The 20,815-nt window shown below is 44.9% G+C and overlaps 1 protein-coding gene across 5 annotated transcripts in view; it reads left to right on the top strand.

The window, feature by feature from the left end:
• The window catches only part of celsr2 (cadherin, EGF LAG seven-pass G-type receptor 2), an 80,503-nt gene that overhangs the window by 42,895 nt on the left and 16,793 nt on the right, over window positions 1-20,815 (top strand). For all 5 annotated transcript variants that reach the window (XM_021569341.2, XM_021569344.2, XM_021569342.2 and 2 more), the window contains exons 4-9: window positions 8,812-8,927; window positions 9,073-9,161; window positions 15,631-15,788; window positions 16,387-16,550; window positions 16,759-16,884; window positions 20,300-20,466. In XM_021569341.2, coding sequence (XP_021425016.2) covers window positions 8,812-8,927; window positions 9,073-9,161; window positions 15,631-15,788; window positions 16,387-16,550; window positions 16,759-16,884; window positions 20,300-20,466 — 820 coding nt within the window. The remainder of the gene's footprint in view (window positions 1-8,811; window positions 8,928-9,072; window positions 9,162-15,630; window positions 15,789-16,386; window positions 16,551-16,758; window positions 16,885-20,299; window positions 20,467-20,815) is intronic.

The raw sequence follows: 20,815 nt of genomic DNA, 5'->3' as shown, positions 1-20,815 counted from the left end.
TTAAATCATTTGATAGCCGTAGTCTTTAAAAGGCTAATCTTCTCTTGCTGGGTTTGGGTTCCCTGAGCATGGTGAGTATCATGGTGAGTATCATGGTGAGAGAGGTTTCTAATGGGGTCTGTAGACTTACTTTTTCTGGAATGGCACCTTGTGTAACCGGGGACATTAATCTGAGACCCAGGAGTCTGATCTGATTACATTCAGTGGTCACTTTGAGCTTTGAGTCAGCGCTTGGCCTATTTCTCCTCTGTCTGTCTCGCTCATCAAGGTGAAGCTGGAGGAATGCAACACACAGTCGGGCCTTAGGATTAAATCAAATGTTATTGGTCACATACACATGGTTAGCAGATGTTAATGTGAGTGTAGCGAAATGCTTGTGCTTCTTCTTCCGACAGTGCAGTAATATCTAACAATTCCCCAACAACCTAATGCACACAATCTAAAGAGGTGAATGCGGCACAGATGGTATAAAATACAGTATAAGTCAAACGTTATTTGACACATGCTCCGAATACAACAGGTGTAGACCTTACAGTGAAATGATGAATACAACGGGTGTAGACCTTACAGTGAAATGAAATGGGGGGGGGTTACAAATAGTCTGGGTAGAAATTTGATTAGCTGTTCTGGAGTCTTTAGAAGCCTCTTGGACCAAGACTTGGCACTCCGGTACCGCTCTCCGCTAGCAGAGAGGACAGTCTCAAATCAAGTTTATTTGTCACATGCGCCGAATACAACCGGTGTAGACCTTACAGTGAAATGCGTGTGTGTGTGTAGGTAAGTAAAGAAATAAAACAACATTAAAAATACATTTGAAAAAAGAGTAGCAAGGCTATATACAGACACCTGTTAGTCAGGCTTATTGAGGTAGTATTACATGTAGGTATCGTTAAAGTGACTGTGCATATATGATGAACAGAGTAGCAGAAGCATAAAAAGAGGGGTTGGCGGGTGGTGGGACACAATGCAGATAGCCTGGTTAGCCAATGTGCGGGAGCACTGGTTGGTCGGGCCAATTTAGGTAGTATGTACATGATTGTATAGTTAAAGTGACTATGCATATAAGATGAACAGAGAGTAGCAGCAGTGTAAAAGAGGGGTTGGGGGGGTGGCTCACAATGCAAATAGTCTATCCCTCAACGTAACCAAGACTAAGGAGACCATGAGTCTTATGGTTTGGGGGTAAAAACTGTTGAGAAGTCTTTTTGTCCTAGACTTGGCACTCCGGTACTGCTTGCCATGCGGTAGTAGAGAGAACAGTCTATAACTGGGATGGCTGGGGTCTTTGACAATTTGTAGGGCCTTCCTCTGACACCGCCTGGTATAGAGGTCCTGGATGGCAGGCAGTTTTGCCCCAGTGATGTACTGGGCCATACGCACTACCCTCTGAAGTGCCTTGCGGTCGGAGGCTGAGCAATTGCCGTACCAGGCAGTGATGCAACCGGTCAGGATGCTCTCGATGTTGCAGATGTAGAACCTTTTGAGGATCTCAGGACCCATACCAAATCTTTTTAGTTTCCTGAGGGGGAATAGGCTTTGTCGTGCCCTCTTCACAACTGTCTTGGTGTATTTGGAACATTCTAGTTTGTTGTTGATGTGGACACCAAGGAATTTGAAGCTCTCAACCTGCTCCAATACAGCCCCGTCGATGAGAATGGGGACGTGCTCGGTGCTCCTTTTCCTGTAGTCCACAATCATCTCCTTAGTCTTGGTTACGTTGAGGGATAGGTTGTTATTCTGGCACCACCCGGCCAGGTCTCTGACCTCCTCCCTATAGGCTGTCTTGTCGGTGATCAGGCATCCCACTGTTGTGTCGTCAGCAAATTTAATGATGGTGTTGGAGTCGTGCCTGGCCATGCAGTCGTGGGTGAACAGGGAGTACAGGAGGGGACTGAGCACGCACCCCTGGGGAGTTCCAGTGTTGAGGATCATCGTGGCAGATGTGTTGCTACCTACCCTCACCACCTGGGGGCGGCCTGTCAGGAAGTCCAGGATATAGTTGCAGAGGGAGGTGTTTATTCCCAGGATCCTTAGCTTGGTGATGAGCTTTGAGGGTACTATGGTGTTGAACGCTGAGCTGTAGTCAATGAACAGCATTCTCACATAGGTGTTCCTTTTGTCCAGGTGGGAAAGGGCAGTGTGGGTGGTATGCAAATTGGAGTGGGTCTAGGGTTTCTGGGATAATGGTGTTGATGTGAGCCATTACCAGCCTTTCAAAGAACTTCATGGCTACGGATGTGAGTGCTACTGGTCTGTCGTCATTTAGGCAGGTTGCCTTTGTGTTCTTGGGCACAGGGACTATGGTGGTCTGCTTGAAGCATGTTGGTATTACAGACTCAATCAGGGACATGTTGAAAATGTCAGTGAAGCCACCTGCAGTTGGTCAGCACATGCCCGGAGCACACGTCCTGGTAATCCGTCTGGCCCCGCAGCCTTGTGTATGTTGACCTGTTTAATGGTCTTACTCACGTAAGACGGTGAGCGTGATCACAGAGTCGTCCAGAACAGCTGATGCTCTCATGCATGCCTCAGTGTTGCTTGCCTCGAAGCGAGCATAGAAGTGATTTAGCACGTCTGGTAGGCTCATGTCACTGGGCAGCTCACGGCTGTGCTTCCCTTTTGTAGTCTGTAATAGTTTGAAAGCCCTGCCACATGCGATGAGCGTCGGAGCCGGTGTAGTATGATTCAATCTTAGCCCTGTATTGACGCTTTGCCTGTTTGATGGTTCGTCGCAGGGCATTGTGGGATTTCTTGTAAGCTTCCGGGTTAGAGTCCCACCCTTGAAAGCAGCAGCTCTACCCTTTAGCTCAGTGCGAATGTTGCCTGTTATCCATGGCTTCTGGTTGGGGTATGTACGTACAGTCACTGTGGGGACAACGTCCTCAATGCACTTATTGATAAAGCCAGTGACTGATGTGGTGTATTCCTCAATGTCATCGGAAGAATCCCGGAACATGTTCCAGTCTGTGATAGCAAAGCAGTCCTGCAGTTTAGCATCTGCTTCATCTAACCATTTTTTAATAGATCGAGTCACTGGTGCTTCCTGTTTTAATTTTTGCTTGTAAGCAGGAATCAGGAGGATAGAGTTGTGGTCGGATTTACCAAATGGAGGGCGAGGGAGAGCTTTGTACGCGTCTCTGTGTGTGGAGTACAGGTGATCTAGAATTTTGTTCCCTCTAGTTGCACATTTAACATGTTGATAGAGATTTGGTAGAACTGATTTAAATTTCCCTGCATTAAATCTCCGGCCACTAGGAGCGGCGCCTCTGGGTGAGCGGTTTCCTGTTTGCTTATTTCCTTATACAGCTGACTGAGTGCGGTCTTAGTGCCAGCATCCGTCTGTGGTGGTAAATAAACAGCCACGAAAAGTATAGCTGAGAACTCTCTAGGCAAGTAGTGTGGCCTGCAGTTTATCACAATATACTCTACTTCAGGCGAGTAAAGTCTAGAGACTTCCTTAGATTTCGTGCACCAGCTGTTTTATACAAATATGCACAGACCACTCCCCCTCGTCTTACCGGAGTGTGCTGTTCTATCTTGCCGGTGCAGCGTGTATCCCGCTAGATGAATATCCATGTCGTCATTCAGCCACGATTCTGTGAAACATAGGATATTACAGTTTTTGATGTCCCGTTGGTAGGATATTCGTGATCTTACCTCATCTAGTTGATTGTCCAATGATTGCACATTGGCAAGTAATATAGTTCAGTTATCTTTGCCTTCTTGGGTACAGGAACAATGGTGGCCATCTTGAAGCAGTGGGGACCACAGACTGGGATTGGGAGCGATTTGAATATGTCCGTAGACACTCCAGCCAGCTGGTCTGTGCATGCTCTGAGGACGTGGCAAGGGATGCCGTCTGGGCCAGTAGCCTTGCGAGGGTTAACAGGTTTAAATGTTTTACTCATGTCGGCCACGGAGAATAGGGGGGCGCGCAGTCCTTGTTAGCGTGCCTCGGCGGTGGCATTGTATTATCCTCAAAGTGGGCAAATAAGGTGTTTTAGTTTGTCTGGAAGTGTGACGTCGGTGTCCGTGACGGGGCTGGTGTTATTTTTGTAGTCCTTGATTTCCTGTAGACCCTGCCACATACGTCTTGTGTCTGAGCCATTGAATTGCAACTCCACTTTGTCTCTGTAATGGCATTTTGCTTGTTTGATTTCCTTGTGGAGGGAAAAGCTATACTGTTTATATTCAGCCATATTCCCAGACCTTTTTCCACCTTTTTACATGTGCGTGCGCATATGAGATGAACTCCTACACCTAGGGCACTTTCATCCTGGTATGCCTTGATATTTTGGGAACATGTATTTGCTCTCAATTAACGACCATCCAGTTTTATATGAGCACGAAATCATAATGGTGTCATTTGTCTGATACAGGTAGAGCAAGTTGTATTTCTAGTCCAACATCAAGGACTAGTATCTTGTGCGATGTAGCCAGGGGATGGTGGTGCTTAAATAAAACAGATGAGTAACACTGAACACAGTCGATCATGGATGTACATTCATGTAAATGAGACACGGGTACACTAATTTGAATGAAATGCTCCATCCCAAGTGACAATAAAAGCACTACCGTGGGTGTAATATCCCATCATAGCAAAGACAATACCCCCAGTTGCTATCACTGTAAAATTACATGGCCAATTTTTATATACATTTGTGATGTTTTCTCACTCTAGAAGTTCTTGGCAGGGCTTGAAACTAGCCATTAATGAGTAGTGGTGATAATGATATGCCTTTGTGAGTTTTATGGAAGTGGTGGCCTTTGTTTAAATGTAGCTCAGATGGCAGTCTTTTGGATCTCTTTCTTAAAAGCCTTGGCCTGTAGTTCCCAGATTGCTCCCAGAGCTGTGAAGTAGGTGGTGTGTAAAGCTGTGCATATAACAGCTAACACCCAGCAGGCTGTCTATCAGGGCGCTCTGTTACCTGAACCTGGCTTGATCAGGTTACTGTGGTAAAGAGCTTTTCTCATGGGGAACCTCAGTGAGGTGGAGCCTATAGACTGCACTACAGTAGAGCAAGAGTTAGCAGGAAGAGGAAATTGTGAGTTGGAAGTGTGTCTGTTACCAGAAACAGCCTTAGTAGCAACATTTGTGTCACATATTTTAATAATACCTCTCACATGGTTAGTATTCATGTCAGGTTTTGGCCATCTATAGACTTCCTCAATGCACATGTCTAATACAGTCACATCAACTTGCCATTATACCATGGCCCTTGGCCCTTCCACATGTCAATATGTGTAGACTGGTTGTTAACTTTGCTAATGGCAGTCTAATGTGACATATATAATGTTGCCAGAGGAGTCAGTTATGGTTGATTTCACTCAGTCCGGGGGGGGGGGGGGGGGGGGGGGGGTCTGGAAGCTGTGTGCACAAGCCTTGGAAACCTATTCGTTGATGACAAGAAGGCCAAGCCATAGAGGAAAATAAATAATATTTCTAGATGCTAACCATAATAAACAACACAAGATTTTCTGTTTCAAACCAAATCCAACTGTATTTGTCATATGCTTCTTAAACAACAGGTGTAGACTAACAGTGAAATGCTTACTTACGGGGCCCTTCCCAACACAGCAAATAGAAAAATTATAGAAAGATAATAACACAAGGAATAAATACACAATGAGTAACGATAACTTAGCTATATAGATGGGTTACCAGTACCGAGTCAATGTGCAGGGTAATTGAGGTAAATACATACAAGTATGTGGAAACCCCTTCAAATTAGTGGATTCGGCTATTTGAGCCACACGGTGCTGACAGCACACAGCCATGCAACCTCCATAGAAAAACATTGTCAGTAGAATGAACATACTGAAGAGCTCATTGACTTTCAACGTGGCACCGTCCGATAGGGTGCCACCTTTCCAACAAGTCAGTTTGTCAAATTTCTGCCCTGCTAGAGCTGCCGTGGTCAACTGTAAGTGCTGTTATTTTGAAGTGGAAATGTCTAGGAGCAACAACGGCTCAGCCATGAAGTGGTAGGCCACACAAGCTCACAGAACGGGACCGCTGCGTGCTGAAGCGCATAGCGCATAAAAATCTAATGTCCTAGATTGCAACACTCACTCCCGAGTTTCAAACGGTCTCTGGAAGCAACGTCAGCACAAGAACTGTTCGTCGAGAGCTTCATGAAATGGGTTTCCATGGCCGAGCAGCTGCACACAAGCCTAAGATAACCATGTGCAATGCCAAGCGTCGACTGGAGTGGTGTAAAGCTCGTCGCCATTGGACTCTGGAGCAGTGGAAACGCATTCTCTGGAGTGAAGAATCACGCTTCACCATCTGGAAGTCCGACGGACAAATCTGGGTTTGGCAGATGCCAGAATAATGATACCTGCCCGAATGCATAGTGCCAACTATCGTTTGGTGGTGGAGGAATAATGGTCTGGGGCTGTTTTTCATGCTTTGGGCTAGGCCCTTTTAGTTCCAGTGAAGGGAAATCTTAACGTTACAGCATACACTGACATTCTCAACGATTCTGTCCTTCCAACTTTGTGGCAACAGTTTAGGGAATGCTCTTTCCTGTTTCAGCTTGACAATGCCCACGTGCACAAAGCGAAGTCCATACAGAAAAGGTTTGTTGAGATCGGTGTGGATGAACTTGACTGGTCTGCACAGAGCCCTGACCACAACCCCATCAAACATCTTTGGTATGAATTAGAATGCCGACTTAGAGCCAGGACTAATCGCCCAACATCAGTGCCCGACCTCACTAATGCTCTTGTGGCTGAATGGAAGCAAGTCCCCGCAGCAATGTTCCAACATCTAGTGGAAAGCGTTCCAAGTAGCTATTTGGTTAACTACTTAGCAGTCTTATGGCTTGGGTGTAGAAGCTGTTTAGGGTCCTGTTGGTTCCAGACTTGGTGCATCGGTACCGCTTGCGGTGCAGTAGTAGAGATAAGTCGTACACATTATGCCGTACACATTACCCTCTGTAGCGCCTTGCGTTCGGATGTCAAGCAGTTATCATACCAAGTAGTAATGCAGCCAGTCAAGATGCTCTCAATGGTGCAGCTGTATCTTTGCCAAATCTTTTTGTGCCTTCTTCACGACTGTGTTGGTGTGTGTGGACCTTGTTAATTCCGTAGTGATGTGGAGAGTGAGCATCTTGAAGCTCCCGACCCGGTCCACTACAGCCCCGTCACAATGGATGGGAGCGTGCTCGTCCCTCCGTTTACTGTAATCCATGATCATCTCCTTTGTCTGGCTGATGTTGAGAGAAAGGTTGTTGTCCTGGCGCCACACTGCCTGGTTTCTGACTTCCTCCCTATAGGCTTCCTCATCGTCGTCTGTGATCAGGCCTACCACCGTTGTGTCGTCAGCAAACTTAATGACGGTTTTGCAGTCGTGCGTGGCCATGCAGTCATGGGTGAACATGTTTGAGATATTCAGTGCTATTGTAATCAGTTGGTGCGTTTTGTTTTTCTCCTCTTCCCTCTTGTCTGAGGTCATGATTATCATTCTCCTCAGTAAGCAGGTCAGCATTGCTGTGCCCCATGGCTACACTCTGGGATAATGCATGCACGCTCACACACTGGCACACACACACACACACACACACATAGCCTCACAACATTTACCAATGTGCTCTGAAAGCGTCCTGAGAGACTGTATTTAGATCTCTGGAATCTCTCCCTCATTTATAATAAGAAAGTAGGCTTCATCCGTCTGACACGGTCTCCATCTGAACAGGCAGATGCGGACTACAAGCGCCAACGAGTCACACCAGTAACACAGACGACAGGGATCTCAGTTCTCCCACAGATGTTCAGAATGTTCCAAATGTAAAACGGAGCACATCCACTGTTTGGTCCCCTGGGACATGAATGAGGGGAAATGATTTTCTGGTTCTATAATTTTCTGGCAACTTCTGCATTTGGCCTGGACTGCCGGCAATATCATTATGTAAGGTAACACGGTGTCACACATGAGCTTTTTACCTTTGTGGTGAATCAAATTAAGACACCTCAGAACTCGGTGACCCAATGAGTTGGCTACCCAGACTATTTGCATTGCCCCCGCTCTCCACACCACTGCCACTCTCTGTTGTCATCTGTGCATAGTCACTTTAATTAACTCTACCTACATACTACCTCAACTAACAGGTGCCCCCGCACATTGACTCTGTACCGGCACCCCCCTGTATATATTGTTATTTTTTACTGCTGCTTTAATCACTTGTTACAGTTATCTCTTATTCTTATCCTTATCTTTTGAAACGGCACTGTTGGTTAGGCGCTCGTAAGTAAGCATTTCACTGTAAGGTCAACACCTGTTGTATTTGGCGCATGTGACTAATCAAATTTGATTTGATTTTTGATTAGATTTTTTAATAGAGCTGGTGCCGTCTTTTTTCTATGCCCTGTCTGTCAGAGAACAGTGGTCGTGGTGGTTAACCCTGTTGGGTGCTCAGTGATATGTGGAAAATTGCAGCGTTATTACATTTTGTCCTCTCTGCTCCTCAATGGGGAATCACTAGGGACAGTGCATCAATATGCCCTCCTAGTAACCTAATGGGAAAGGAAAAATGTTTCCTGGTGTGTTCATAATCTGTATCCTCTGCTATAATAGGGCATGTCAGTCAGTATATTGTACGTCTGTCTGTCTTGTGGCGAGGGTACTGGATGGGGTTCTAGACATGATATTGATACAGAACCATTTAGACATGTTTTTCAGCACTGAATGTTCAATGTGGTTGAACCCCCCCCACAAAGACCCTTCCTCAGTGAAAAGACTGTTGTTTACTCTCTTAGTCTTTGGCTGTGAATGTACACTCTGAGCCCTGTTTTTTTTCTGTCTTCCAGATTTGCCACAAAGGAGCCAAATGGTTTGTTACTCTACAATGGCCGCTTCAACGAGAAACACGATTTCATCGCTGTGGAAATCATTAACGAGCAGATCCAGCTCACCTTCTCTGCTGGTAGGAGGGACTTCTGTTAGTGCACGTCAACCAATTAATCCCAAATCTTGGTTGTTAATATGTGATGGTGATGGTGACAAGTTTTGGCACGAGCCCTGATCCAATGATGTGTGAATAACCTTTGCTGACTTGTTCTTTTTTTTAGGTGAGACCAAGACGACTGTGTCGCCCTACATCCTTGGAGGTGTCAGTGATGGCCAGTGGCATGTGGTGCAAGTTCACTACTACAACAAGGTACGTCGGGGAAAACCTGGGCGAGAACCAGTCTATAAAGTATAAACTGGTTCAACACTAGACAAAACACAGATTTGCTGGGTCTGGGAAATTTTATTTTACCTTTATTTAACTAGGCAAGTCAGTTAAGAACAAATTCTTATTTTCAATGACGGCCTAGGAACAGTGCCAAGGAACAACTGCCTGTTCAGGGGCAGAACGACAGATTTGTACCTTGTCAGCTCAGAGATTTGAACTTGCAACCTTCTGGTTACTAGTCCAACACTCTAACCACTAGGCTACCCTGCCGCCCCATATACAGTAACTTGAGTCAGACTAGGCTACTGAAAAGGCCCATTATAGACTTGGCTTTATCAGACCTCACTTTGAAGCACTGAGCAGGAGGACGAAGAGCAGGTCATTTCCAACATCAGTACAGTACATGCCTAAACTGAATTATGTTTGTCTTTTACCACAGACTTGAAATATGAGACATACAAGACATATTTTCTTAACATGTTTGGCCTGCAATTGACTTGTATAATTGATTTATGGATGTTGTGTAGTGTTTTTTAGATCTGGATATAGATTTTTACACTGTACTTCGTGTCCTGTTGACATCCATTTATACTAGATCAGCTGTACTTCATCAAGTGTCTGACGGCGCTAGTCTATAGAGTGATGAGAGTCAGGATTCTAGCTGGACCACACTGGGAGAAGAATACCCACGGTCCTCTGTGGATGTTTTCACTTTGCTGCATCCTGTCAGAACTGCTGCTGTGTCATTCCAGAGAACCGTTGATGGGACAGTGGAATGTGCAGTGTGCCAGACAGACATAGGAGGAATGAGAGAGAGCTAGAGAGATGGAGGGGGATGAGACAGATGGATAAAGAGCGAGAGAGACACTAGAAAAGGGTGGGAGGAATGTTTTCACAGCTATGCTCAGAGTATATGTTGGAGAAAATAGAACTCATACAAACAAGACATTTTTCCTTGACGACGGCTTCAACTTTTTTTATTTCCATATCAATCAGTGAAGAATGTATGGAACTCTAACCCACTACCCCTTGTCCCTTATCCCCATCCTTTTCAGCCCCCCCCCCCCCCCCCCCCCCCCCCCCCCCAGACCAACACACAGGATGTTACATTTTGGTCTATTCAGAAAGTCACTTTGCATCATAAAGCTGTTGCCAGGCAACCCCCTCCTAGTGTGGATATTCTATTCATGGTCTATAATAACAGGGCCATGTCAGATTCAGCCAGCAGAATGTGAGGGAACACAACATCTCGTGGGCCATTGGAGGAAAAGTCTTTGGTTCCCATCAAAGCGGGGACATTATTCTTTCATTAATCACTTTGTTACAAACCAACAAGTCCAATGAAAGTCTCCATCGCTTGTTTTATTGTGACCTATTCGTTTTTGGATTAAACAGACAGTAACAGTCTCCAGTGACCTACAGAAGTGCTTCCTCTTGAGTGCCCACTGCTCACACAACGCCTTTTATGACCTGTTTTCTTTTCTATCATATTTTACCAGCTAGTTTCCTACTCATCTTTAGCACAATACAAACATGAACTCAATAATAGAACAAGCATAATTTTAAGCAGAGGCGCAGACCAATGGAAGGGACATTTTCCTAGATAACTGCCCAGAGTTTTGGTTGAACTAACCCCCCCCCCCCCCCGCCGCCGCTGCTGCAGCATTGTCTCATTGGTCCAGATCCAGCGAGTCATAGAGGTAGAATGATGGCTCCTCCCCTCTGAGGTATCTCACGCCGACCGGCTCACCCCGGCCTGTCCCTGTCCACGGGGGGGTGGGTGGGATGAGGTGGGGGCATTTTAGATTGAAATGTGCCTTTCAGGGGAGAGGGGGAGTGTGGAGAATGGCAATGACCACTGCTTTTGTGCTGGGCTCGGCCTCCAAAGGGACCAGAGGCAGTGAATGATGCGGCCCCGGGGAAGGTGCCCTGCTCTCTGTTCACCAGCAAGGAGAGAAAAACAGGGCGGGAGAGGAGCAAAAGGAGGAAAAGAAAGGCGAGAGAGGTTTTGACTTGGGCTTTGAGCGGGACACTGCGCTTCAGGGCTAACCTCTGTGGTTGCTATGGTGTTTCCAGTCAGACCTAATATTACTGTTGTTTGCTCCCATGCTCCTCCTGTCCATCCCTGTCATCGTGGATAACAATGAACTCATATTCCCATGTTTCCCTGTCACCCCGCTGTAATGAGGGGAACAGTGTTTTAATGTAGTCCTGAGTAAGTATGCTCTCCAATCAGCTCTGACAGGCCGGGGCTTTGTGTAGCAGACTGAGCGGCTGACAGACATTAGCAGGGAGTCATTATAGCAGAGTCAACAGCCATGACTGATGATTGCTGCTGGGAGCGATGGCCCAATGCGTAGGTCAGTGAACGAACCAGAGAATTTGGACCAGTCTGTTCCGGACCTTTCTCAACTGAGGGGAACCGTGGAAAAGAGCGTGTCGGGTGATTTGGTTTGTGACCATTCTAACAGATCATCTCACACTGCAGGTTTGTTTGTCCCAACAAATTAGTTTCCCATTGCCTCACAAGGGGTCAACTAAAGGACTAAGACATTTTGGTCAACAGGTTTAGAGGTTCTTTCTACCGTTCTAGTAGCCGGTGTGTTGTGAATAATGAAATCCATCTGCACATATTTCAGACTCAAATCAGCAAAGCAAATAATCCTATTTGCCAGTTATTAGATACGATAATAATGCCTAATGGGAGACAGATGAGGTGTTTAAAGAGGAGGGCTAATATTTGATCAGTGCAGTGGAACAATGTAATTAAGTCTCCATCCTCTCAGAGGCAGCCAAGTGTGATCACAAGATCCACAATGAGCTCCTCTAGTATTCAGCTCCTCACAGACAGCCCCTCAATGGGACAGCTGTATTAATAGCATGCTGCAAGCACAGATATAATCTAATCTACTCACTGGATAGGATACAGGGTTGGAATGAGAACCATGTGAGGGAGATGTGGCAGTGCCTCTGTCTGCAGTGCTCCTTGGAAAAGGGATGGGGCTCTGTCATGACCTACAATATTACAGCTGATGTGTTATGCCAGCAGTGTGTATAAGGTCCACCTATACTCCATTTGTCTGGTCTGTATTCTTAGCCCCATTTGATTAAAGGGCTCAGACAGTTATTATGGCTCTGCAGGAATATGTAGACCAATCATAATTGTAATTTATGATAATTTTATGCTATGAATAAAATTAGCTAATTATATTTTTGTTAAGAAGATACCATTTTTTTTATTTTTTTATCACAACCCCCCCCCCCCCCCCCCCCCTCCCCCCCAAATTACATGTATTCCGCAGCTCTCAACAATCAGACCACCCAGGAGAGAGCAACACTAATCGCTCAGTAACCCACGCTACTGAGCGATTAGAGCTATTTGAGGTCGGTTCAATTTTGGTTTAGGTTATTTTCTTTAAAATGTAAATGTGGGTTGAATACTGTAACAACACAGAATAAAACAATTAAAAGTCCCATGATGGTAGTGACTGTCCATTACTGCTTATCATTGATTATCTTTTATTCACATTACGTAAAATATTCATAGTAAAAAAAAATATTTGTTTTAATTTCACATTTATTTAACAAGGTAGGCAAGTTGAGAACACGTTCTCATTCACAATTGCGACCTGGCAAAGATAAAGTAAAGCAGTTCGACACATACAACAACACAGTTACACATGGAGTAAAACAAACATACAGTCAATAATACGGTAGAAAAATATGTCTATATACAATGTGAGCAAATGAGGTGAGATAAGGGAGGTAAAGTCAATAAATAGGCCATGGTGGCGAAGTAAATACAATATAGCAATTAAAACACTGGAATGGTAGATTTGAAAGTAGATGAGTGTGCAAAGTAGAAATACTGGGGTACAAAGGAGCAAAATAAATAAATACAGTAGGGGAAGAGGTAGTTGTTTGGGCTATTTATAGATGGGCTATGTACAGGTGCAGTGATCTGTGAGCTGCTCTGACAGCTGGTGCTTAAAGCTAATGAGGGAGATAAGTGTTTCCAGTTTCAGAGATTTTTGTAGTTCGTTCCAGTCATTGGCAGCAGAGAACTGGAAGGAGAGGTGGCCAAAGGAGGAATTGGCTTTGGGGGTGACAAGTGAGATATACCTGCTAGAACGCGTGCTACGGGTGGGTGCAGCTATGGTGACCAGCGAGCAGAGATAAGGCGGGACTTTACCTAGCAGGGTCTTGTAGATGACCTGGAGCCAGTGGGTTTGGCGACGAGTATGAAGCGAGGGCCAGCCAACGAGAGTGTACAGGTCGCAGTGGTGGGTAGTATATGGGGCTTTGGTGACAAAACGGATGGCACTGTGATAAACTGCATCCAATTTGTTGAGTAGGGTGTTGGAGGCTATTTTGTAAATGACATCGCCAAAGTCGAGATCGACCATCTTGATCGCGCATTCTTCCATCTCTTCTTTCCCTCTGTGTCAGCTCCACACATACCGGACAAGTTGGCGGCGCAATAGGTTATGGTCATTGTAGTTAATTACAATGTTTTCTGCACTAAACTATGTAGAATATTGGCCTGTTGGAATCTACAACTCCAATCTACATCGCACAGTTCGGGCTTGATCTGATTTCTCTCTAAAGGACTGAGCTTGAGCTCACAGAAAAAAAAGGAAAGTAATGGAATTCAAATAATTGAACCGATGTTGGTCAATTAGCTGTTTAAAAAACTAAAAATAATCGACATCGCTCAACACAAGACCGCACTGCACATGGAGACTATTCCTATATGCTCTGTCCATAGCTCAGTGCCCAGGCCTGGTCAGTCAACAGTGGGATGGTGGTCAGTGGTGGTTACCCCTCTCATTACAGTGTTGCTAGCCACTGCTGACACAAGCTCTAACCGGGCTGACGGTCTATATGAGCTCTGTGTGACCTCGGGAAACGCTTGTGTTTGAAAAGAGGTTGTGACCTTTATTGACGGGATCGTTATTCTACCCCTCCGCCCCTCCTTGTCTTGTTTCTCCCTCCATTGATTCCTCACACAATGAAAGAGATCCTTTGTGCTGAAGAAGACCGTCACTGTGCTGTTGAGCAGGGCTTTTCCGCCGTGTGTTTGCTGTTGAGCAGGGCTTTTCCGCCGTGTGTGTGCTGTTGAGCAGGGCTTTTCCGCCGTGTGTGTGCTGTTGAGCAGGGCTTTTCCGCCGTGTGTGTGCTGTTGAGCAGGGCTTTTCCGCCGTGTGTGTGCTGTTGAGCAGGGCTTTTCCGCCGTGTGTGTGCTGTTGAGCAGGGCTTTTCCACCGTGTGTGTGCTGTTGAGCAGGGCTTTTCCGCCGTGTGTGTGCTGTTGAGCAGGGCTTTTCCGCCGTGTGTGTGCTGTTGAGCAGGGCTTTTCCGCCGTGTGTGTGCTGTTGAGCAGGGCTTTTCCACCGTGTGTGTGCTGTTGAGCAGGGCTTTTCCGCCGTGTGTGTGCTGTTGAGCAGGGCTTTTCCGCCGTGTGTGTGCTGTTGAGCAGGGCTTTTCCGCCGTGTGTGTGCTGTTGAGCAGGGCTTTTCCGCCATGTGTGTGCTGTTGGTTATGTGTCAGGCTTTGACTTAAACTGTGGGTGTTTGGCTTTAAATTATTGAAGCACTGAAAACATTGAGATAAATTGGGGTGATGTTCCAGAATACTGTAGGGCTGAATATAAAAGCTGACTTTTCTTTTCAGAATTTATTCAAACTTTTCATTAGGGTTGTTAAAGCTTCTTGAAGCTCTTGACTTGAGAAAATCCATCTCTAGGGTGAACGTTTCAATGACAAAGTAGATGGTGAGTGTTTTTGATTTTTAATGCTAGTATTTATGCTTAGTATTTTGCATTTGAAAAATAAGTGTGATTACTGAGTTTTTGACACCTTGTTAGACAGGATTGGTTATGATCACACTGATATACTGAGATGTGTGGCACAACTTCACACTACCTTCAGGCAGACAAGCAATCTATTTATGTGCTGAGCAACCAAAAATGCTTGACAGTGACACATACAAACAATAAATTGGATATTCTGAGACAAAAATAAACTTCCACACATTTACCTGCCTTTTGTAACTTGAAGAAGAAACCTAGAGTCTCAGCATATTTTTAGCATCAAGTAGTCCTTGAGATACACCTGCGATTTTTATTTTCAAAGAATCCTCTGAACAGTCCCAGAAGGCTCATTATATCCTAATGTGTGCTTTCCTGTCCCTCTCAATCTATCTAGCCATCCATAACCAAACACTACACACTGTATGTATGTCCACGTTCTTCCCAAACGCATACAGTATCGCCCATTTAGGAAGGAATAGCATAACGTATAAATGCTGTACTATTTAGAAACTCCTATCACCATGTGCTGCTATTTACAGTAGAATGTCAGGTGACTTCCCGCTCCCCCCACCCATCTGCTGTAGATGCTCTCACCATAACACTGGAGCCAAACTCAACAACTTCTCTTCTCTCCTCACAGCCAATCCTAAACCAGGCCAGCATGCCCCAGGGTCCCTCTGACCAGAAGGTCGTCGTAGTAACCGTGGACAACTGTGACACCTCAGTGGCACTGCGATTTGGTCATGTAATTGGGAACTACACCTGCTCTGCCCAGGGCAGCCAATCAGGATCCAAAAAGTAAGGGAAATGGGAGGGTCTTACTAGTATTTCACTATGCACTGTTATTTACCAACAGTTGCAATTATAGTAGAGTTTAGTAAAAGCTTTTTGAAACCATGAATTCAGTTTTAAAATTTTGCCACAAGCTGAACTTACTCTTGATCTAGTGTACTATTGTTGTGACGCCAAGAGCAAAAGAGAAATCCCAATTGGCTGAGCAAAACAGGGCTCTCATTATGGTACAGATGATATATTTTTAATTAAGTCTGTCACGTCCAGCTTGTAAACATATTTTAGTTCAGTGAGGTGTATCTGTTTTCCTCCCTGGAAAAAAACAAGCTGATAAATATTTAATAAACGCTGTTCCAGTGTGTTGATGTGTTTTGGTATAGAAGCCAAGATCGTAGAAGCAGAGCAAAGTGTTATGATATGTTGTGGTATAGAAGCAGAGCTCAGTGTTTATAATGATATGTTGTGGTATAGAAGCAGAGCTCAGTGTTTTTAATGATATTTTGTGGTATAGAAGCAGAGCTCAGTGTTTATAATGTGTTGTGGTATAGAAGAGTGAGTGACAGATTCTAAATGTGCCTGACTCTGTCCTATCTTTCTGCTGTAGATCTCTGGATCTGACTGGTCCTCTCCTCCTAGGGGGCGTGCCCAAACTTCCTGAGGACTTCCCCATCCAGAACCGGCAGTTTGTGGGCTGCATGAAGGACCTGAGGATTGACAACCGCCACGTCGACATGGCTAGCTTCATCGCTAACAACGGCACTCTACCAGGTTAGTAATCTTGCACATTGCCATTTGACTGAACCATTCTGTGCCTGTTTTATAGCATCCACCCTTCCGTGCTGTCTTAGTTGAGCACTATGAGCTGAGTTGGGGAAGTGAATGTACCTTAAGTTTTACCTGAAGCATGAATAATTTATTACCTCTTAGCATAATGAGGTTGGCTTGAACTATTCCTCAGATGTCTTTAACTTCCCAGGATGCTCTGCTAAAAGGCACTTCTGCAATAACAACCCGTGTTTGAACGGAGGGACCTGCGTCAACATGTGGGGCTCCTTCAGCTGTGACTGCCCCCTAGGATTTGGAGGGCGGAACTGCGAGAAGGGTAAGTGAAGTAACGGCGTTGCCAGAGGTTGGAAAGCTTCCTCAAATGGTTAAAACATGAGATCAAAGCTAACCAGGTTTTGTTGGCCCCATGACCTACCATTATAGGCCCTTCTTAGTAAAGAGGTACAAGGACTTTACAGGCGTGCATTAGGAGTAGACTACTAAGTGACCCATCAGACAGACAACATCCCCCAGCTCGCCTGACCTACACTTAACTAGTGTCTTTGTAGTTGATGGACTGTACCATAACTCGACAACCAGGTGGTTACAGTGACACTGACCATTTAATTTGCTTCTTAGTGCTGCAGTGTTAAAAGAGCATCTGCTATATTGTATTTTCTTATCATTTTGAAACATGCCTTTTTGAGTGTACAGTGTAAATCTAGTGCGGAAACATTTGCATAGACACCACGCAGAGGAGATTGCTCAGGGTGATGCATAGAGGGAATTGGCAGGGCTGTAAATAACTGAAGTAGGCTCTTCAATCAGCAGAGTGTTGAAATATTTCCTCATCGTTTTAGAATCGACTCTTTCCTGGCACAGATAAAGCCAGTCATCATTTATTTGCTGACATGATGGTTTGATAAGCATAAGGTTACCTATGGAACACTGTGTTTTATTTGTTATGTTGATTCCTGTTTGGACACAGGAAGAGTAGCCACTGCCTCGGCTGCAGCTATTTGGAGATCTTAATAAATACTAAGACGGAGCATTGTTGTTTTATGCCAGACATTTCACAAGGGTTTGTGAGGGTCCCATATGTGTATACAGTATGACGGATGCGATGTGATTTCCCATAAGCTTGTATGAATCTGTCATGCGGGATCATGTCACATTTTAATAGAGCTATATGTTTAAACCTGTTCTCTTGAATAACACCTTGGACATGTTTAAGGTAAAGTATTTTATTTCTCAGTTTGAGAGAGTTGTGTTTGTTAGAGCATTACTAGTGTCCATTTCTCTTCTCAGCTCCTCTGTGCTCTGCAGTTGTTTGACTTGCTGGTTTACGAGCTGGGACGGCTCATAAGAGGGAGATTGCGAGAGGGAAGAGAAAAAGGGATACTACTCAATAAATGGTGAATTACACAAAAGCCTCCCTGTTTTAGTTTAGAGTAAAATCCAGTGATAAAGGACCACTTCTTTCTCATAGTTAAGGGGAGCCCGAGAGGATGGATAATGAACGGGGATGGGGAAAGGGTTCCTCTCTCACTGAAGCAGATGAACCCATGTGACTCCTTCATTTCAAGAAGAGAGGGAGAGCGGAAGGGAAAAAGGGAAACAGAATGTAGTCTAGAACCGTGCTGCTGATCTTTAATCTAGATAGTGGGTTCCGAAGGCATGAACATTCATGTTCTACCATGCCACGCCACTACAAAGGTCACTATCAAAATATTGCTGTTAAACTTCCAGTATGTAATAGGATCGGCCATTAGGGGTTAGAGAGGGCAGAACAGCTAGTAACCATGGAGAAAATCCCCAGCATCTCACTTCCTTTCTGATGTTCACCACTGACTCTGGGTGGACAAGGGTATGGGGGAAACAAATACTTTTATTGTCAATCCCATGAGCATGCCTTCCTTTTTATATGGGCCCTGTTTAGACCAAACACACTGAGTGTACAAAACATTATAAACACCTGCTCTTTCCATGACGTAGACTGACCAGGAGAATCCAACTGTAAACTATGATTCCTTATTGATGTCACCTGTTAAATCCACTTCAGTCATTGTAGATGAAGGGGGTGGAGACAGGTTTAACGAGGGTTTTTTTAAGCCTTGAGCCATTTGAGACCTGGATTGTGTATGTCTGCCATTCAGAGGGTGAAATGGCAAGACAAAAGATTTAAGTGCCTTTTGAACGGGGTAAGGTAGTAGGTGCCAAGAGCACCGGTTTGTTTCAAGAACTGAAACGCTCTCATATTGCAATCTTGGAAATTGGAGACTTTTGAAATGTGGTCACGGGATTTAGGGAATGTAATACATATGGATACAATACCTCCAATAGAAGTCCAGTGTTTTACAAAATATTGCAGCCGGTACTGGATAAATGGTCTGACGATCTGCTGCTACTCTGTGCTGTACTCCACTCAATATTTATTTTTGGCTTAACTACACTGCTTGTAATGACTATATGCTGTCTTCTTATGCATGCACCACCTAATAGGATTGTTTGTTTTATTTTGTGTATGTGTGAGTTAAGTTTTGTTTTGTCCTCTAAATTGGCCATCCCATTCAACAGTACAATGAATGTCATTGTTTATATTGCTGTCTTTTTTATTTTATTTTTTATTGGAAAATAATAAACATATAATTTTTTTTTTCAACACCTTGTAGAGAACATGCCCCGTCAAATTGACGCTGTTCTGAGGGCAAAAGTGGGGGTGCAACTCAATATTAGGAAGGTGTTCTTAATGTTTTGTACACTCAGTGTATCAACCTCTTTTCATGAGATTCTGTTTACAATCTTTTTGTAGCTTTAGACCAGTGCCAGACTGCACCACAACCACTATCCCCTGGGTCCTCTGTTTCTCTTTCTCCCTCACTCGCTCTCTCTAGTGCCAATGACAGGCTTGATTTGTGTCATTAATTATGGACGGCCGTGTTTTGCATCTCTGCCACTGTGTAATGAGAGAGAAAAACATGTCTAACACCCAGCTAAAAGTGACACTAGTGCCTCTCTGCCAGAATGGCTGTCTTCAGAATGCACAGACTGCATGTCAAATACACAGACACATACAACTGAACACACACCCCACCCTTGAGCGTTGTCTAGCCAACACTCATCACAAGTACTAGTGAATAGGGGTAGGGGGCATGTTGAATCTTCTCCGGTATTTGGCTCTGTATGTGAACAGTATTTATTCAGGGGTATCTAGTTTCAAATTGCCACACATACTATTTTATGCCCATACAGCGAGTGCCAAGCTTTTCATTCCATTGACGTCTTAATTTGTTTTTTTCGTAAGGTTAGGTGTAACGTGTAGCACTGCTGGCTTTGTACTCCCTCATTTTTGTTTTCTGTGGTAATCATAGATTGTGTATACTCTCCCTACCAGTAACTGGAGCTGGGTTGTTCAGACTTGATCACAGAACATATTACTGTGAGAGTGGTAATGACTCTCTGTCACATGTCACCTACTTTTCCTAATTTCCTCATTCTCGCTCTCAATTTATCTCTTTCTCGTTCTCTCTTGTTCTCCCCTTCCCTCTCTCTCTCCTCACTTTCCTCTCTCCCTCTCTATCTGCCTCCCTCACCCCCCACTCTCTGCCTCCCTCCCCCTCCCCCTCTCTCTGTCTGCTTCCCCCCCTTCCATCTGCCTCCCTCACCCCCCCACTCTCTGCCTCCCTCACCCCCCCCCCCTCTCTATCTGCTTCCCTCACCCCCCTCTCTCTATCTGCCTGCCTGTGTTGCAGTGATGGCCAACCCGCAGCGTTTCCTGGGTAACAGCCTTTTGCAGTGGACTAACCTGGTGGCGGTGGTCACTGTGCCGTGGCACGTGGAGCTTATGTTCCGCACACGCCAGCCTAGTGCCACCCTGCTGCACCTCACCGCCGGACAGCACCACAACCTCACCCTACAGGTACAGAGAAAACACATCTAATAGTCTCGCCATACACAGTCCTACCCACACACCCTCCTCTCTCTCTCACACACACACACACACACACACACACACACACACACACACACACATCACACCTTCCTTAAGCCCTACACCCAACTTTGTTTGTCTACTTTCTGTTTAGCCTGGAATTATTTTGTTTAGATTTGTTTCTTATTTTTCATTTCTACAACTGTAAAGCATCTTTTAAGTCCTTTGAAAAACACTATATAAATGTATTTTCCATTTATTATAATTATTTTTATTATTATTACTACCCTATAGTGTCTCACGCCAGCAGAGGCCTGGTCTGCCATGTCACAGTATA

This window comes from Oncorhynchus mykiss, chromosome 17, assembly GCF_013265735.2.
Source record: "Oncorhynchus mykiss isolate Arlee chromosome 17, USDA_OmykA_1.1, whole genome shotgun sequence".
Classification (NCBI taxonomy): domain Eukaryota; kingdom Metazoa; phylum Chordata; class Actinopteri; order Salmoniformes; family Salmonidae; genus Oncorhynchus; species Oncorhynchus mykiss.
Note: the sequence above shows the minus strand (reverse complement) of the source record. Positions and strands in the feature narration are given on the sequence as shown.